This window comes from Cnephaeus nilssonii (assembly GCF_951640355.1).
Source record: "Cnephaeus nilssonii genome assembly, chromosome: 4".
Taxonomy (NCBI): Eukaryota; Metazoa; Chordata; class Mammalia; order Chiroptera; family Vespertilionidae; genus Cnephaeus; species Cnephaeus nilssonii.
This window is the reverse complement of record NC_137075.1, coordinates 47,487,805-47,505,184: the sequence shown is the minus strand read 5'-3', so window position 1 is coordinate 47,505,184 and position 17,380 is coordinate 47,487,805. Positions and strand designations below refer to the sequence as shown.

Below are 17,380 nucleotides of genomic sequence, written 5' to 3'. Positions count from 1 at the left end.
ACATCTGTAAAGGTTGAAGGAAGTCTGTAGGTGGTCAGTGTTTGACCTCTGATGAATAGGACAGCAAACCGGAATAGGGTGTACACCATCACATTTTCAGAGGAGGAGAGGATATTGATTAACAGAGGACTGTGTATACACGGACCAAAGCATGTTCAATTCTTCACTTCTGCTCTCTCCACCATCCATTTCTGATGGCGGCAGCCAGGTTAGAAGCTACTGTCAGATTGGTTGCAGTGCAGTAGAGTTCACTCTTCCAGCTGCCCATCCTCAAATTTTTTTTTTTAAATTTCTTTATTGATTAAGGTGTCACATATTTGTCCTCATCCCCCCATTCCCATCCCACACCCCTCCCCATGGATGCCCCAACCCCATGTTGAACTTAACCATTGGTTAGGCTCATATGCATGCACACAAGACCTTTGGTTGATCTCTCCCCCCTCCCCCCACCTTCCCCTATCCTCCCTCTGAGGCCCGATAGTCCGATCGATGCCTCCTTGTTTCTGGTTCTGTTCTTGTTCATCAGTCTATGTTGTTCATCATTTCCCCTAGATGAGCGAAATCATGAGTGACACGTCTTTATCCTGGTACTCCTAGCTTTCCAGGGGTCCCCTCTGAAGCTCCTAAGTCCCTTTCAGGTTGAGTGCCCCTGGCTCCACCAAATCAGAGGAAAAGTGACTGCTTGTGAGCTTAACACAGTGAGTCCACCTCCTTCAGGAACATTTCTATTGGAAGCCTCTGGGCACCACTAAGCTGGAAGGAGAGTTGTGTTTTGTTTTGTTTTAAATATATTTTTATTGATTTTGGAGAGGGAGAGATAGAAACATCAATGATGAGAATCATTGATTGGCTGCCTCCAGCATACCCCACACTGAGGATGGAGCCCACAACCCAGGCATGCGCCCTGACCAGGAATCAAACCGTGACCTCCCGTTTCATAGATCAGCGCTCAACCACTGAGCCATGCCGACTGGGCTGGAAGGAGAGTTTTGATAGAAGGCAGCGGGCAAGTCTGGCCCTAGAGCTAAACAGGACTCAAAGCAGGCATAGTGGGAGATGTGACTACTGAGTGTGTGCTTGTATTGTGTGTAGACGGAAGTCTCAAGATTCTACCCTCCTCCAGAGATGACATAAGAAAAGTAGTGTGTGCCCGGTCAGTGTGGCTCAGTGGTTGAGCATTGACCCATGCACCAAGGGGTCAGGGCACAGGCCCAGGTTACGGGCTCAGTCCCCAGTAGGGGCCATGCAGGAGGCAGCCCATCGTTGTTTCTCCCTCGTCAACATTTTTCTCTCTCCCTCTCCCTTTGTCTCTATCTAAAATCAATAAAAACATACATATTTTTAAAAAGCTCTAAAAAATAAAAATAAAAAAGGTAGTGTGTGACCTGAGCAAATTACCTGATTTCTCCATTTCCTTAGCTGTAAAATAATCACATGTATGTGGCTTACTGTAAGAGATCATTAATGTTAATTTTTAACAGTCAATGAAATTATATTCGATGCACAAAATGTGTGGCTTTCAAAAATATTGGACATTCCCCTTTGTGAAATTATAAACCCACACCCTTTCCTCCTTAAACAGAGGCAGGAATTATGACAGTAGCCTGGCACTACAAGCAGAATTTATTACCCAAAGCAGTTTGAGGAATTCCAGGTCACAGCTTTACCAGGTCATGAGAAAATCGGAACCTCTTCGAAGTCACCCTTTACCCCCACCTGGAGTGAGGGCTTAATGGCTGCAGCCCAAATTAAGTCACAGCTACTATATCCTCATTCCTGACTAATAATCTTAAAGTCACAAATGGGCATAATGTGATTGACTCTTATACAGTCAACTTAAAATAAGTTCACAATTTTAGAGAGATTATTCAGACAGAAAGACATCAAGAGTCATAACTGGCTATGAGACGGGGATGGTTTTCTGTTTATAGTTAATGGAATTACATGGAATTGTATAATAATCCTAGAAGGGGATGCTATTCCTGTGGTGCATCAACCAAACCCTCCTGGGCTAATCAAAGGCATGATTTAAGGTCTCCCATGAGGACCCCCTGTGACTCTCCTTAGATAGGCATCTCCTGGTTGCCTGTGACAACGAAGCCGGCAATGGCTGGGGGTGGGGGATTAGGAAGGTGGCTATTCACCTTGCAAACACAATTCTCAGGGGTTGAAAGAAAGGCAGACTTCAGTGTTGAGAAGTTCCCTGACTGTTTCTACATTTGAGAAATACAAGTTGGTTTGATCTCATGTGGGATTTTGTTTGATTGGTTTTATAATTACCCTAGACCCAGAAGCTCAGTCCCTTATTCTCCTTGTCATCAAACCAAATAGCACCTATGTCTAGAAACACTGTGCTCTCAACTAAAACTGCTGACAGCCCCTCATCCCAGGTCCTGAGCTGCAGATTTTCCTGAAAATCAGCTTCTGGACCAGTTACGTCTCAATCAAGTTGTATCTTCATAACTCAGCCCTCCCATCCCCCACCTGACCAGTCACGATGGAAGCAGGAACTCAAGGGACAGATTTCTTCCCTCACTTGACTCAGCAGAAACAGGTTATTCTGACTACAAGTTCCTCCAAACTATCCCTGCTTGTGTTTTTAAGGCATACCAACCGCTCTGTGTAAGGCTCTCTGCTTGTAATGAATTATTTTTATCACCCTTACTACTTTAAAGAAACTTCTGCCTTAAAGCCCACCCTTGCCTAGCCATTTAGCCCTGAGATGCTAAAAGGGTGGGAATGAGGGCAGAGCCCAATTAACATCAGGGATTCTGATCATTGGGGTCGCACTTGATCATGACTTTCAATCCCAAACCCTTTTTGGATGTTTCAAAGGCCTCCAGCGCTTTCTCCAGAGGAAACCTGTGGGTCACTAAAGACTTTACATTCACAGACTTGGACGCAAGCATTGAAATCGCCATCGGCCATCTGTAAAAAATCACAAGCGTTACATTCAACCTTCAGGAGGAAAGAGCCAGGCCCCCAAATGTACCAAGCACATCCGTTTGGCCATATTCCCTGACAGCACTGTGGTTCTGCCAGGTCAATTCCACAGACCAAAAATGGAGGGAGTGATCTTAGAACTTATCATTTGGGAGTTCAGAGGCTGTTCCCAAATGCCCACTGGCCCCTCCGCAATGTCTGCCATGAAGCCTAGAATTCTTTTGGCATGAAGGCAGGAGGCATACGGAGGCCACTGTGAAAAGGCAGATAAGCCTCAGGGAGGCAGGCCAGGATAATCCAATCACACCCCTAAGCAGCTCAGCTTGAGAGAGTTTACTGGCACTCTGGTGAGGGAATGGTTAGACTCTAAAGGTGTAAGGGACACTGTGGGGAACATGGTCCTAGGCAGAGCTCCCCAAGGGAGAGAGTGGAGCCACAGAATGTGGGCTGAGGCGCAATAAGACCCTCTCACTTCCCAGAGTGGGCCCTGGGGCTCTGGAGTAGGAGGCAAGGGACTTGAGGAGTTCTTGCTGTTGTCCTTTCTCTCCTTCTTCCCTTTGAAGAGGGAAAATGGTCATCAGGCAAAGAGAGGAGAGGAGAGGGCCTGACAGACAGCCAAGAAAAGCTTGTTTCAAAATCCTCCTCTCTCCCTCTGTCCCTCTCTCCTTCTGTCCCTCCGTCCCTCCCTCTGCCATCTCTGCACTCCTGTTCTTTTACCAGGAGTGAATCCTCTCTTTGGACCTCTATCATGTCGCATGGCTATCCATGTGACCACAGACAGCTCGTCAAGAATAAATAGGCAGAGACTCTTAGTCCCAGAGGCCTGCCTTGGTCTTGTTGGCCACTCGCCACCCCACTCACCCACAACATACTCACGTGTTGCAGTATCGAAACACGCCCTTGATATCCACTTCTCGGATGGCTGCATGCACTAGGGGCACATTGACCATCTCAGAACCCAGTCCCACAAGCATCAGGGTCCCACCAGAACAAGTGGCCTGAAGAGGAAGTAAGAACAAGAAAACCTGAAAGATAAGAAAATACAGACTTCCTGCTCATAGCAATGTTACAAATATCTTCTGATTGCATCAGGCGAGAATCCAGAAATCCCAGGAATGCTTCTCTTTATACTGCTGAACTCTTCAACACGGCGACCAAACTCAACAGAGCAGCCGAGTAAACATTATCTTCCTTAAAGATCCTGAAATAATACACTCCACCACGGGAGGACAAGCAAAATGGGAGCATCTTTCACTGTCCACAACATCCCGTGACATAGCCAAGGTCCTCCAGACCCCAGTGAGAATCTCCCCTACAAACAACATTGATCTTCAGCAACCCTGGCACGTCTTTCAACGCTTTACTAACTCATACCAGATGTTGGCTCCAGCTACTTCCTCATCTCAGCACCTGCTCCTCCTCCAGTGTGCCCACCCACAAGACAGGACTTTTGTCAAACCTCTAAAGAACCACCCTCTTGTGGGGAAAACTATTAAGCACTATCCAAATGAGGAGGACTACTGGAAGTTTGTGGTTTAAAAACTGTCTCATACATGCAAGCTGGCATTTATAAATATCTCTTTTCCAGAAATATTCATCCCGATAGTATTGGCCATAATGGATTTTGTCTTCCTTGAACATCTATCTGCCTTATCAGTTCCATCCTGGAGTAGGCCAGAGAGTGCAGTTTCTCTTGACAATCTCCACATAACTCCTGTGTTGTGCCTGCTCCAGAGAAGCAGGAAAATGTTGCTGTATCCACTGGAAAAGTGGGGGCGAGAGGTCAAAGTTGTGAGTGAGCCACAGAAAACTGAGAAATGTTCTAGGAAAACTGCTTCCCCCACTGGTATTTCCTCTCCACCTGGTGAGGAGGGAGAACACCTTCACACTGGTCATCCCAAACAGTTTGCTGACCACAGACGAATGCTTGGGCTACCTGATCGCTGTCTCATGGGTGTGACCTCTGCATGGAGGAGATGACATCAATTCTACCCTAAGCATTTGCCACTTCTTCTCATGAACATTACCTAGTCATGATAGGCAGGAAAAGAACTCTCAGGTATGCCCATGCAAGGTGCCTCCGCCTAACCTGCCTGCTGATGGGGCAGCCTGTAGCATTCTACAGCACCTGTCATGCATGATGGCTCCACCTCCACTCAGGAGAGGCACAGGCCTCAGGCCTGGTGAGGCTCTTGGGTCACATTTACCTCCACGCTCACCTCAGGTAGCTGGTAACTGGGCCCCCACTGTTAACAGCTGGAGATGCCAGCTGTTTCCATATGCTCTTCAGGCAGGAGAAAAGAGGAAGGAAAGCCTCGAGGTGAGAAGCCATGTCTTTTACTGCCTCTCTGTCCATTGGGGGCGGGGGGGCGGGGGGGCGGAGGGGGTATGGTGTGCCTGATCTGCCAACAACTTGAAGACAACAGACGTACCTCACTGATTATCATAGACCTCGAAGTGCCCAAGCCATGTCATGAACTGACTGATCATACCCATCACCTCTGAGTTGTGGTTTCTCTTGGTCCCAGGGTGAGGGGGCCATCTGTTCCTTCCTCCTGTCACCATTTAATCTGTCCCTGATGCCATGGGCATCTTGGTAGGAGGAGGGCTTGGCAGCTCTGCCAGGTACCGGGCCGGAGGGCCATGCCACACTCACCTCAGGGGTCAGCTTTCCCTGGGATGTCTTGCGTGATTCAAAGTGCCCTTGTGTGTGACCCAGCTATGACTCAGAAGGAAGGAGGAAGCCCAGCTGCTGTGGGGAAGCATTCTGGAAGGCAGGGCAGGAGTCCCAGTGGTGGCAGGTGCAGCCAGCGCTTTCCCCAGCCCCACCCCTCCTACCTTAGCATGATTGCCCACTGGCTTCTTGTCTTTTCTTTCCCTCCCTCTCCTAAGCCGTGCACAGAGTAAGGAAAGCACAGGCATTGGGGAAGTGTGCCCAAGGCAAGCCACTGGACCTCTCATTGGAAAATGGTGACTCATTTCACGGCTACTGTGCAGACTGGGGCTATCACGTTTACAAAACACCTAGCAAGCTGAAACCGGTTTGGCTCAGTGGATAGAGCGTCGGTCTGCGGACTGAAAGGTCCCAGGTTCGATTCCATCGATGTTTCAAGCTCTCTATCCCTCTCCCTTCCTCTCTGTAAAAAATCAATAAAATATATTTTTAAAAAAACAAAACAAAAAGCACACCTAGCAGAAGACCTGGCACACGGTGAGGCTTGGAACCTGGAACATATTCTTTCTCTCCTCTTTTCCTCATACTTTGACTGCCAATGCCACTTCCCCTGTCCACCTTCCTGCCAACTTCTCATAAATTACAGGTGAGCCCATGAGGGACTTATCAGGTATTGGTAGCTTATCCCCTCCTAATTCTGGGAGAGGACAACAGTAGCCAACTCCGACCCTGAAAACTTACCTTTGTGATTAACTGAACTACTGGCTGTCACTTTCTATAAATGACTTAAAGACCACAGTTTTTCTCCATAAAACAGGATAAGGGTTTCCCACACTTAAGACATGCTTCCTCATTCCTCCTTTTTTTTTTTTTTTTTTTTACAGAGAGGAAGGGAGAGGGATAGAGAGTTAGAAACATCGATCAGCTGCCTCCTGCACACCCCCTACTGGGGATGTGCCTGCAACCAAGGTACATGCCCTTGACCGGAATCAAACCCGGGACCCTTCAGTCCGCAGGCCGACGCTCTATCCACTGAGCCAAACCGGCTTCGGCCATTCTTCCTATTGATCCTTTATCAAGAGCTCAACTTTTATGATCACAGATATGGTCGGGACAGAAAACCCACCCTAAACGTGTGGGTCACTTATCTTTCAAGGACCATGTATATTTGTTACCTTGCTTAACCCTCACAAATGTCCAATGTGAATGTTAGGCAAGTGCCGCTATCTCCTCAGGAGAGATCACTTAATTTTGACGGGGGACCACAGAGCAAGTCAGTGGAGAAGCTTGATCCTAGGACCCCTGACTTCTCAGTTCACTACCCCAAAGGGTTCCCAGCCCTGCCCACATCCCACTCACGTAGATGCCCGCCTGGATGGCGGCCTCCGCCCCAGTGCACTCGATGGTGACTTCTGGCTTGCACCCCAGGAGACCCTCCACTTTACTGGCGATTTCCTGCGGGCTCTCCTTGGTGATCTGGAGGACAAAGTCAGCCCCAACTTCCTTGGCTTTAGACAACCGAGAGGCAGACAGATCTAAAGTTGAAAAAAGGTTTCCTTCAAACTGAGAAACTAGATGGCAGATTGGTTGAGTGCAGTCCCGTGCACTGGGCTCCATCCCAGTAGGGGGCGTGCAGGAGGCAGCCAATTGATGCTTCTCTCCCTCTTTCTCTAAAAGTAGTAAGAACATATTTTTTAAAAATGGAGGTGCAGGTAATAATTCCAATGAAGCTCTGGTGTAGTGGGTGGTGTTGCTGAGCCCAACATACATACTGTCTATACCTTCACACACTCCCATACACATACATATCTACTTACACGCACACACAGTCTTCAAACACACACACACACTTTCACAGATACCTTCTATACACACTGATAGCTTCTCCTCACACCCTTCTGCATTCCCACTACCCTACTCATCCACACACCTGCATACCACACAATTCTACACACTCATCCACACATACTCAGTAATAACATCTTCTCACACATATGCATACTCTCAGATACCTTACACACACACAAATATTCTCTCTTAACAGATGCCTTCTCCACATACACACCCCCTTTGATACCCCATGTGCTTCTAAACACACCCACAATGCTGTTGGATACCCTCACCTCACACATATACACTCATGTCTGTCACTCATAGCACACACCTTACACACAAACATCCTTATAAATATACTAGAAGCCCAATGCACGAAGATTCGTGCAAGAATGGGCCTTCCTTTCCCTGGCTGCTGGCACTGCCTTTCCGCTCCGGCCCCGCCTTCCCACGCTGCCCAGAGGCCCTGAACGGCTGGGGCAGTGCAGAACGCCTGCATCATCATCATGGCCCCGCCTCTGGCCGCCCGTATATGCAAATTAACTCACCATCTTTGTTGGGTTAATTTGCACACCCACTCCTGATTGGCTGGTGGGCATCACACATGTATGGTCAATTTGCATCTTGCTCTTTTATTAGTGTAGATTATACTTCCCACTAACCTCACCTCACATACATACATACAAACACACCCTCTGTCTCCTGGACTTAGGCAAATGAACCAAGGGCTGAGCCTCGTTTAGGACTAAGCAGGCAGTATGGGCACCTCAGGTCCATACATAAACAGCCAGGTCTCCTTCTCCCAGCAGCTTCAAAGAGCGTCCTCCTGAGCTCTGACTTGGTCATCCCCTGAGTGGGCTTCTCAGCCTTGGAACCCAGAGAAAAGGGGAGAAACCCCTTCAGAAACCCAGTACCCACTGAAGGGAATAGGTCTTATGCTTCTGCCTCAAACTATAGGCCCAACTGTTTCCCCCTCAAGAATATTTTTAAAAAGAAAACCTTACCAGTCACCACCACTTGAGCTGCACCCATTGCCTTGGCCACCAGCAAATTGACCAATCCAATTGGCCCTAAATAAAGCAGGAAATGGAAGATGTTTGTGAAATATGAAGCATCAGTTCTTCCCCCTGTGCAGGCCACAAACAACAACCATATCTTTTGTATACCTCTAGCATCTATCCTAGTGCCTGACACATAGTGAGATCTTAACAGCAGTTGACTGATGCATGAGTAAATAAGTACATGAGGGATTGTTTGCTCCTAGGGCTGGATTCTGCTTGGTACTCTCCTAAACAGAGTTATAAACTTTCCACTTACTTTTTAGTACTGTGTGGGGATAATGTCAAAAAAATCAGAGGGTTCAAGGAAGCATGTATTTTCTTAGAGGTTATCTCAGAAGGTCTGGATACATTTTCCTGTTCTCTCTTTGACCCCTACCTTCTTAGAACCCACCACACCTTCCTAAGGAGAGACATATTGTTTTATGTGCCCTCCAAGGACCAGCCTGGAGTATCCTTAAGTGAGCTGGCTCCCTAAGTTGAGGCAGCTGTTCAGGCAGCCTCAGGATGTTCAGGTGACTAAGAATCAGCCTGGAGACCTGCTTCCCCACAGTATCTACCTGCTAGATGGCATGATGGTTTTAATACAAAACCCCACAAATATAAGGCTTTTCAGAAAATCTTTGGGGATTTTTCTTTTTGGACACTCCCCTGGAAAATAATTTTGTGAGTTCCCCTAGAAAGCAAAACACTGGGAAGTACCTGAAATGACCAACAAATGGATTAATTAGTTAATAAACTACTGTGGGATACCACACAGTTAAAAAATTATGTCATAACTTTTATATCTGACATTAAAAATGTTAATAATACATTTTTTTTAAAAAAGAGTAGGTTAAAAAAAAAAAGCATATTCAACATGATCTCATTGAAAAAAAAAAAAAGAAAAGAAAGGCTCTACACCAAAATGTTAATAGTGATTCTCTTGGGCTGATGGGTCTATGGGTAAATTTCTGTGTATGCACACGTGGTGTGTATGACTTGTCTTTTTTTCCTTTAATTCTCTCCTGAGGACATGTTTAGAGAGGGCGAAAGAAATGATTAGTTGCCTTCCATATATGCCCCAACCAGGGATTGAACCAGGTATGTGCCCTGACTGAGAATCGAACTGGCAACTTTTGGTGTACAGGATAAGGCTCCAACTCACTTGAGCCGCTCCAGCTAGGCTGACTTCTTTTCTGCCTATGACCAAAAGGTATTTTAAAAATCTGTCACCTGAATCCAATGGCCTGCTCGCATACTGAGGCAAGTCTGTTCTATACCCATCACCCTACTTAGGAAGCCCTGTGGTCACTTATTTGGCACTGCCAAAGAAAAATCAGCGCCCAGCTGGTGTGGCTCAGTGGTTGAGTGTCAACAAATGAACCAGGAGGTCACGGTTAGATTCCTGGTCGGGGCACATGTCTGGGTTACAGGCTTGGTCCCAGTGTGGGGTGTGCAGGAGGCAGCTGATCAATGATTCTCTCTCAACATTGATGTTTCTATCTCTTTCTCCCTCTCTCTGAAATGAGTAAAAATATATTTTTAAAAAGAAAAGAAAAATCATTCATAAAATTGCATGAGGATTAAAACTCCTAGAAGAAAATATAAGCAGTAACCTCCTTGACATCAGTCTTGGTGACGATTTTTTTGGATTTGACATCAAAAGCAAAGGCAATAAAAGCAAAAATAAATAGGTAGGACTATATCAAACTAAAAAGCTTCTACAAGCAAAAGAAACCATCTATAATGAAAATAGGAGAAAATATTTGCAAACCATATATTTGTTAAGGGGTTAATATCCAAAAGATATAAAGAATTCATACAACTCAGTAACATAAATAAGTAAGTAAATAAATAATTCCATTATTTCCTGGTCAAGGGCACATACCTGGTTGCAGGTTGAATCCCTGGCCCAAGGGAATGTATGGGAGGCAACCAATCAATGTGTCTTTCTCACATCAGTGTCTATCTGTCTCTCTCTGTCCCACCCTACTTCCCTTTCAATCTCCCTAAAAATCAACAGAAAAAATTTCCTCAAATGAGGATTAACAATAACAACAAAAAGTGGGCAGAGGATCTGAATAGACATTTTTTCAAAGAACACGTACAAATGGCCAACAGGTACATGGAAGAAGGTGTTTAACATCACTAATTATTAGGCAAATGCAAATCAAAAAACCAATAAGCTATCACCTCAGACCTGTTACAATGGCTGCCATTATAAAAAATAAGAAATAACAGGTGCTGGGAAGATGTGGAGAAAAGGGAATCCTCGTACACTGTTGGTGGTTTGTAAATTGGTGCAGCCACTATGTAAAACCGTATGGAGGTTCCTCAAAAAAACTAAAAACACAACTATTAAGTGATCCAGCAATTCCACTTCTGAGTATTTATCTGAAAAGAAGAGAAGAGAAGAGAAGAGAAGAGAAGAGAAGAGAAGAGAAGAGAAGAGAAGAGAAGAGAAGAGAAGAGAAGAGAAGAGAAGAGAAGAGAAACACTAACTCAAAAAGATGTGTGTGCCACCATGTTCACTGCAGCATTGTTTACAATAGCCAAGACATCAAAACAACTTAAGTGTCCATCGACGGATGAATGGATAAAGAAGATGTGGTATATATACAATGAAATATTACTCAGCCATAAAAAGAAGGAAATCTTGCTATTTGTGACAACATGGATGGCCTTTGAGGGCATTATGCTAAGTAAAATAAGTCACACAGAGAAAAACAAATACCATATGGAGAAAGATAAATACCATATGATTTCACCTTTATGTGGACTCTGATACAAACAAAAAATCCCAAGCTAAAAGATACAGAGAACAGACTGGTTGCTGAGGAAGGGGGTGGGAGGGTCAGTGAAATGGGTAAAGGGGGTCAAAGGGTACAAACTTCCAGTTATAAATAAGTCATGTGGATGTAATGTGTAGCATGGTGACTATAGTTAATAAGACTCTATTGCCTATTTGAAAGTTGCTAAGAGAGTTAATCTTAAAAGTTCTCATCCCAAGTAAAGGAAACTTGGTAACCATCTAGTGACAGATATTAACTAGACTTATTGTGGTGGCCATTTTGCAATACTGTTGACCCTTGAACAACAAAGGTTTGAACCACGCAGGGCCAACTTATATGCGGATGCTTTTTACAATAAACACCTACAGTACTATAAATGTGTCTTCTCCACCTTATGATTTTGGTAACATTTGCTTTTCTCTAGCTTACTTTATTGTAATACATATAGCATGCAAAATATGCTTTAATAGATTGTTTATGTTATTGGTGAAGCTTCCAGTCAACCGTAAGCTATTAGTAAAGTTTTTGGGGAGTCCAAACTTATACGTGGATTTTCAACTGTATAGGAGATGGGTGTCCCTAACCCCAGTGTTGTTCACAAGTCACCTGTACATGCAAATATCAAATAATTACATTGTACACCTGAAACTAACATTACCTGTCAATTATACACCCTCCCTCCCAAAGTGTATGAGGAACACCAGATCATACCCAGCAGGAGCGTGAGCATGCTGTCTGAGTCACCCACAGTTAGAAGTCTAGAATGATTCTGCCTGAGGCCGCTAGGGTTTGTTTGGGTGGAGGAGAGAAGGCAGCTTCCCAGTGCAAACAGAGTGCTGGCTCATGGTGGGGCTGGGCTCCATTCCTTTCACTGGTGGTGGGCAGGGCCCACCTCATTCCTGGAAGGACCGGAAGGCCACTTCTCTGGTATGATTTGGAAGTTCCAAAGTTGTTCTTCCCTTTACTATCAAAAATATTTCCCTAGCCTTAGCCGGTTTGGCTCAGTGAATAGAGTGTCGGCCTGCGGACTGAAGGGTCCCAGGTTCAATTCCGGTCAAGGGCACGTACCTAGGTTGCAGGCTCGATCCCTGGCCCTGGTCGGGGTGCATGCAGGAGGCAACCAATCAATGTGACTCTCATCATTGATGTTTCTATCTCTCTCCCTCTTCCTTTCTCTCCGAAATCAATAAAAATATTTCCCTAGTTTCCTGTCAAGGTTTGAAATGTAATCCCAGGTTGCATTCTTTAAACAAATAAAAGAGGTCCTGTTGCCTAGGAAATAACATCATTTCTGCAGATATTCACTTATTTAGCAAAGTGCTAGCCACCGAGGGGATGGGACATTGTAATCCTTTCCTACCCAGAAAGATCCCAGGACCAATTTCAAATTTCATCCTTTGGAGGGGGAATGAGATGGGCAGAGGTGCCCCCACATTCTCCCTTAATGAACTCATAACTGGGGTATCGTCTGTTTCTTACCAGCTCCACACACAAAGACCTTGTTCCCCAGGGTGACTCCAGCTCGCCGGCAGGTATGGATCCCCACAGACAGTGGCTCAATCAGGGCCCCTTCCTCAAAGGTGACATTGTCAGGAAGCCTGGGGAGTCAGTCGTTCAACACACTCAGTTAGTCCCTCTGGGTTGACAATCATTTATTGAGCATTTATTTATGTGCCGGGCAATGTGCTAAGCAATTTATATAAATTCACTCGTGTAAATCCTCAGATTACATGTAGTAGGTAGTATTTATTCCTATTTTACAGACAAAGAAACTGAGGCTTGGATGATTAAATAACTTGCTCTAAAGGTTCAAAACTAGTGAGAGGCTCAAAGGATTTGAAATTGAAACCAGATATACACATAAGCTACATCCCAGCATCTCATTTTTTTACTCAAGCAATCCCAACTATCAGCAGCTTCGAAAAACAGTGATTTAGAAGCTGGCGTCACTCTGTTCATTGTCTCCCCGTTACACGTTCCAGAAGAGCCACATCGGATGGCGGCAGCTGCCTGGCTGTCCCAGGCCTGGTTAAGGTGGGGAAAGGGCCTGTCTGCACACAGCTGGTTAAATGCTGTGTCACCTTCCTTCACCACGGGGTTCTCGGTTTTCACCTCCAAGCCCACTGGTATCTTGATCCTTTTAACCATCCTACTGATGATGACAGCAAACATTTGCCTAAGGCTTTACAGGTTAGCCAGCTTTCTCATCCATTATCTCATTTAATCCTCACCATGACCTTGTCAGGTGAGAAAGACAGACTTTATTTTTTACCTTTATTTTACAGAAGATAAAACTGAAGCTCAATGACATTAAGAGACTTGCCCAAGGTTAAAATGCTAGCCAGTGGAAAAGCCAGGTTTGAACCCAGGGCTCCTGATTCCACATTCTCTGCCAGTCCCATTATTAGCTGACTCTTGGTACAAACAGCTCTGTAGTTAATATTTAATTTCTGCTAGTTCTTAACCCTCCAGTATTTATTTATTCGGTGCCTCCAAAAAAACTCCACATAAAAACCCTCAAGTTAAATAAATAAATAAATAAATAAATAAATAAACAAACTCCAAACCCCTCAAGTTCCAGCCCTGGCTGGTGTGGTTCAGTTGGTTGGGCATCGTCCCATGCACGGAAAAGTTGCCAGTTCAATTTCCGATCAGGGCACATGGTCGGGTTGTGGGTTCGATCCCCAGTAGTGGGTATGCAGGAGGCAGCTGATTGATGTTGCACTATCACATCAATGTTTCTCTCCCTCTCCTTTCCTCTCTCTCCAAAAATAAGTAAACAAATCTTAAAAAAAAGAAAACACTCAAGTTCCAAAAAGAAATAATAGTGGCAGCCAAACCATGTGCTCATCCCCATGACCTTCTGTCATTGTTCACGATCCCCGAAGAATAAATAGCAAGGCCTGCATGCGGCCTGGCTGCCACCCACCACCCTTTCCTTCCCTCCCCTCTGCTTCTCTCACATCATTTCCCCACTCCTATCCACCCTCCTGCTCTGAGTGCTGTCATCACCCCTTCTACTCACCCCATCAACTCTGTATGGAAAAAAAAAAAAAAAAGCTTAAAATGGATTAATGAAAATTCCCAAACTCTCATGGACTGCCAACCACACTCCCTCAGACACACCTGCCCCTTCCCATTTGGGCCTTCCCGAAAGCTGGTATTGGAGCTAAGCTGAGGGTGGCCTTTGGTCGGGAGCTGTGTGCTTCTCCTCGCCCCTTCACTCTGACTTCCCTTTGGAATGAGAACAGCGAGGAGAAGAGGGACTGGGGACGGTGCTAAGAGAGGACTGCTATCTGGGAGACATCACACATGCAGCCATAGCCAGCAGCGTGGAGGCAGAAGCACCAGGCGGAGTCCTGGGGCTCAGCCCCTGTGCCACTGACCTTGAGAGAGTTACTGGGTCATCCTTCCCCAAACTTGTTCACTGGGGGTTGAGGGAGCCCTAATCTTTCATGACTATAAACACCAGAGAATGACAAGGCAATTTGGTGGTTTTCACAATAGGGTTCAAGGAACAGGCAAAGGGTTAAAGAATAATTAAGAAGCCAAGGAGGAAGCAGGAAGATAAACTGAATAAGGTGGGTAGGAAAATAAAGAGACTGGTAGAGAAACCAGAGAGGAGGGCTTGGGCCCATGGGCTGGGGACACAGCCAGAACGTACCCTGGGGGGAGAGGAGAGGCAGGGGCTGCATATCCCCTAGAGGCCCTCCCCTTCCTCCCCTCACCATTGCCAGCCAGAACGCCCTCCCACAGCATTCCCTGCAAAGCACCCCTCCCCCCTCCCCAGCCCCAGGCTCTCTTTCCAGGCTAACCCTGTTCTAAGCCCTGGATTCAAGGCCATGGCTATGACATAAGATGGCACCATTTATTGAGCACCTCCTTTGTGCCAGGACTCATGCTGAGCACTTGATATGCCTTTCTTATTAAATCCTGTCAATAATTCTATGCATTTCATCAGATTGGTTCTATTATCGTCTCCATTTTACAGGCAAGGATATTGAGTTTACAAAGTTTAAGTAACTTGTTCAAGGTCATGCTGTTGGTAAATGGCAGAGATTAGTGGTTAGTTTCGAGCTTTACCTCTTTGTTCTTCTGCCTGGCTCAACAAAAACTTTGTCTGGCGCCCTGAGTTGGAAAGGGCCCAGGAAAGGTGGTTCTGGAACCACTTGCTGAAAGGTGGACTCTGCCCACAAAACCTGCTTTCTTCTAGAGCAGGTTTGGATGTTGACTTAATTAAACTCATCATGAGGTCTCCAGCCTGTGACCCCTCTCAAGGTTTCCAGTGGGCACTTGAAAACTCAGATCTGTCAGACTGCCCTTGTGATTGGCATCAGGCCTCCATCGGACAAGCCCCATCCTGGCTGACAGAGCCACCACTGGGGCCGGGCTGGGGTGGGAGGAATCAGAAGGAAAGCGGCACATCAGCACCCCAGAGCTCCAAGGGCTGGGGGCCATGTAGGAGGTACAGCACTCTGCTTCTGTCAGCCAGACACAACTTCTCACCCCAAAACCATTTTGAATGTTGGGGTCGTGCAGTGAGCACAGGGCGGGAGTTCAAGAATCACAGCTTGACTCCTGGTTCTGCTCTGTGCCAAGTCTGTTAGCCTCCTCCTGCCTCTGCTAACCCTTGCAATAAACTGCACAATTGGGCCCTAGCTGGTTTGGCTCAGTGGACAGAGCATCAGCCTATGGACCGAAGGGTCCCAAATTTGATTCCAGTCAAGGGCATGTTCCTTGGTTGCAGGCTCCTCCCTGGCCCGGGGCCCTGGTTGGGGCGAGAGCAAGAGGCAACCAATCGATGTGTTTCTCTCACATTGATGTTTCCCTCTCTCTTTCACTCTCTCTAAAAGATCAATGGGAGGAGGAACCAAGATGGCGGCAAAGGTAAACAACTAAACTGCCGCCTTGAACAACAATTTCAAAACTACAACTAAAAGACAAAACGTCTACCACCCAGAACCACGGGACAGCTGGCTGAATGGAAGTTTTACAACTAAGAAGGAAAGAGAAAGGAGCACAAACGCTGAAAAGCTGAGGTACGGAGGCACGCGAATCGGGCTGGTGGCGGGTGACTGGGTGCGTGGCTTTTTTTCAACCCGAAGGGAGACAAGCTCCCAATCACTCTGAAATCCAGTTTCTGGGGACACGCGGGGGACCCAGACACCTACGGGGAGAAGCTGGACTCTCGGCCATCGGGTTGGAAAGTGAGAGTGACTTTTTTGCAGAGGTGCGCCCAGCATTCATTGTTTACTGCGCTGGAGTGAGGGACGCAGGGACTTGGAAACGCGGGTGGAAAGGCAGAGACGGCTGACGGCAGCCATCGCCGTTTGCCATGCCCTAGCCTAGTGACGCCCTGAGACCCCGCCTGACACATTCTACAAACCCGCCCAGGCTCCACACAGCAGCTTTTGCATATAAATGGCCTGTTCTGTGGAAGCTTAACCAAATAAACTGCAGCTCTAGTCAGACTGCTCCAAAACCGCCAAAGCCCAAGCAAAGAGGAGAAAACTGTAGTTCTTGCTGTAGTTCCTGCTGGGTGGCCTCAGACAGTAGCTGAACTGCACCCCATTGGAGATCCAGACACTAGTGTATCTAGTGGTCGGTGTGAGACGACACCAGATTTCAACCACTCTCATAAGGGACACATTCAAGAGGCAGACTCAGTGAGCACCAAAGCCCTACTGGAACAAGTCCTGCCCCATAAACGTGTCTCTAGCACAGCAATTCTTCTGTTATAGACACAGGGGGTCCTCACAGCCAATTGGCCTGGAGGTCAATTCCTCCCAGTGACACCAACAACAACCAAGACTTAACTACAACAAGGCTGTACACACAGTCCACAAAGGGGTGCACCAAGAGTGTCCACCTCAGGTAACTGGGAGGCTGACCCGTTGAACCAATAGGACACATCGTACACAAAGCTACCCTACCAATTCAGGGAAGCAGCGAAAATGAGGAGACAAGGAAACAGATCACAAACGAAAGAAATGGAGAACAAACGAATGGACATAGAATTCAAAACCACAGTTATAAAGTTTTTCAAGAATTTCATGGAAAAGGCTGATAAATATGAGACCCTCGAGGATATGAAAAAG

The 17,380-nt window shown here is 46.3% G+C and overlaps 1 protein-coding gene across 1 annotated transcript in view; it reads right to left on the bottom strand.

The window, feature by feature from the left end:
• Window positions 1-497: 497 nt before the first annotated feature.
• SORD (sorbitol dehydrogenase) overlaps window positions 498-17,380 on the bottom strand; it is a 35,920-nt gene continuing 19,037 nt past the window's right edge. Inside the window, exons 5-9 of the mRNA XM_079769748.1 lie at window positions 12,762-12,880; window positions 8,455-8,520; window positions 6,977-7,152; window positions 3,820-3,941; window positions 498-2,928 (exon numbers count right to left, since the gene is read on the bottom strand). Coding sequence (XP_079625874.1) covers window positions 2,763-2,928; window positions 3,820-3,941; window positions 6,977-7,152; window positions 8,455-8,520; window positions 12,762-12,880 — 649 coding nt within the window. The 3' untranslated portion in view covers window positions 498-2,762. The remainder of the gene's footprint in view (window positions 2,929-3,819; window positions 3,942-6,976; window positions 7,153-8,454; window positions 8,521-12,761; window positions 12,881-17,380) is intronic.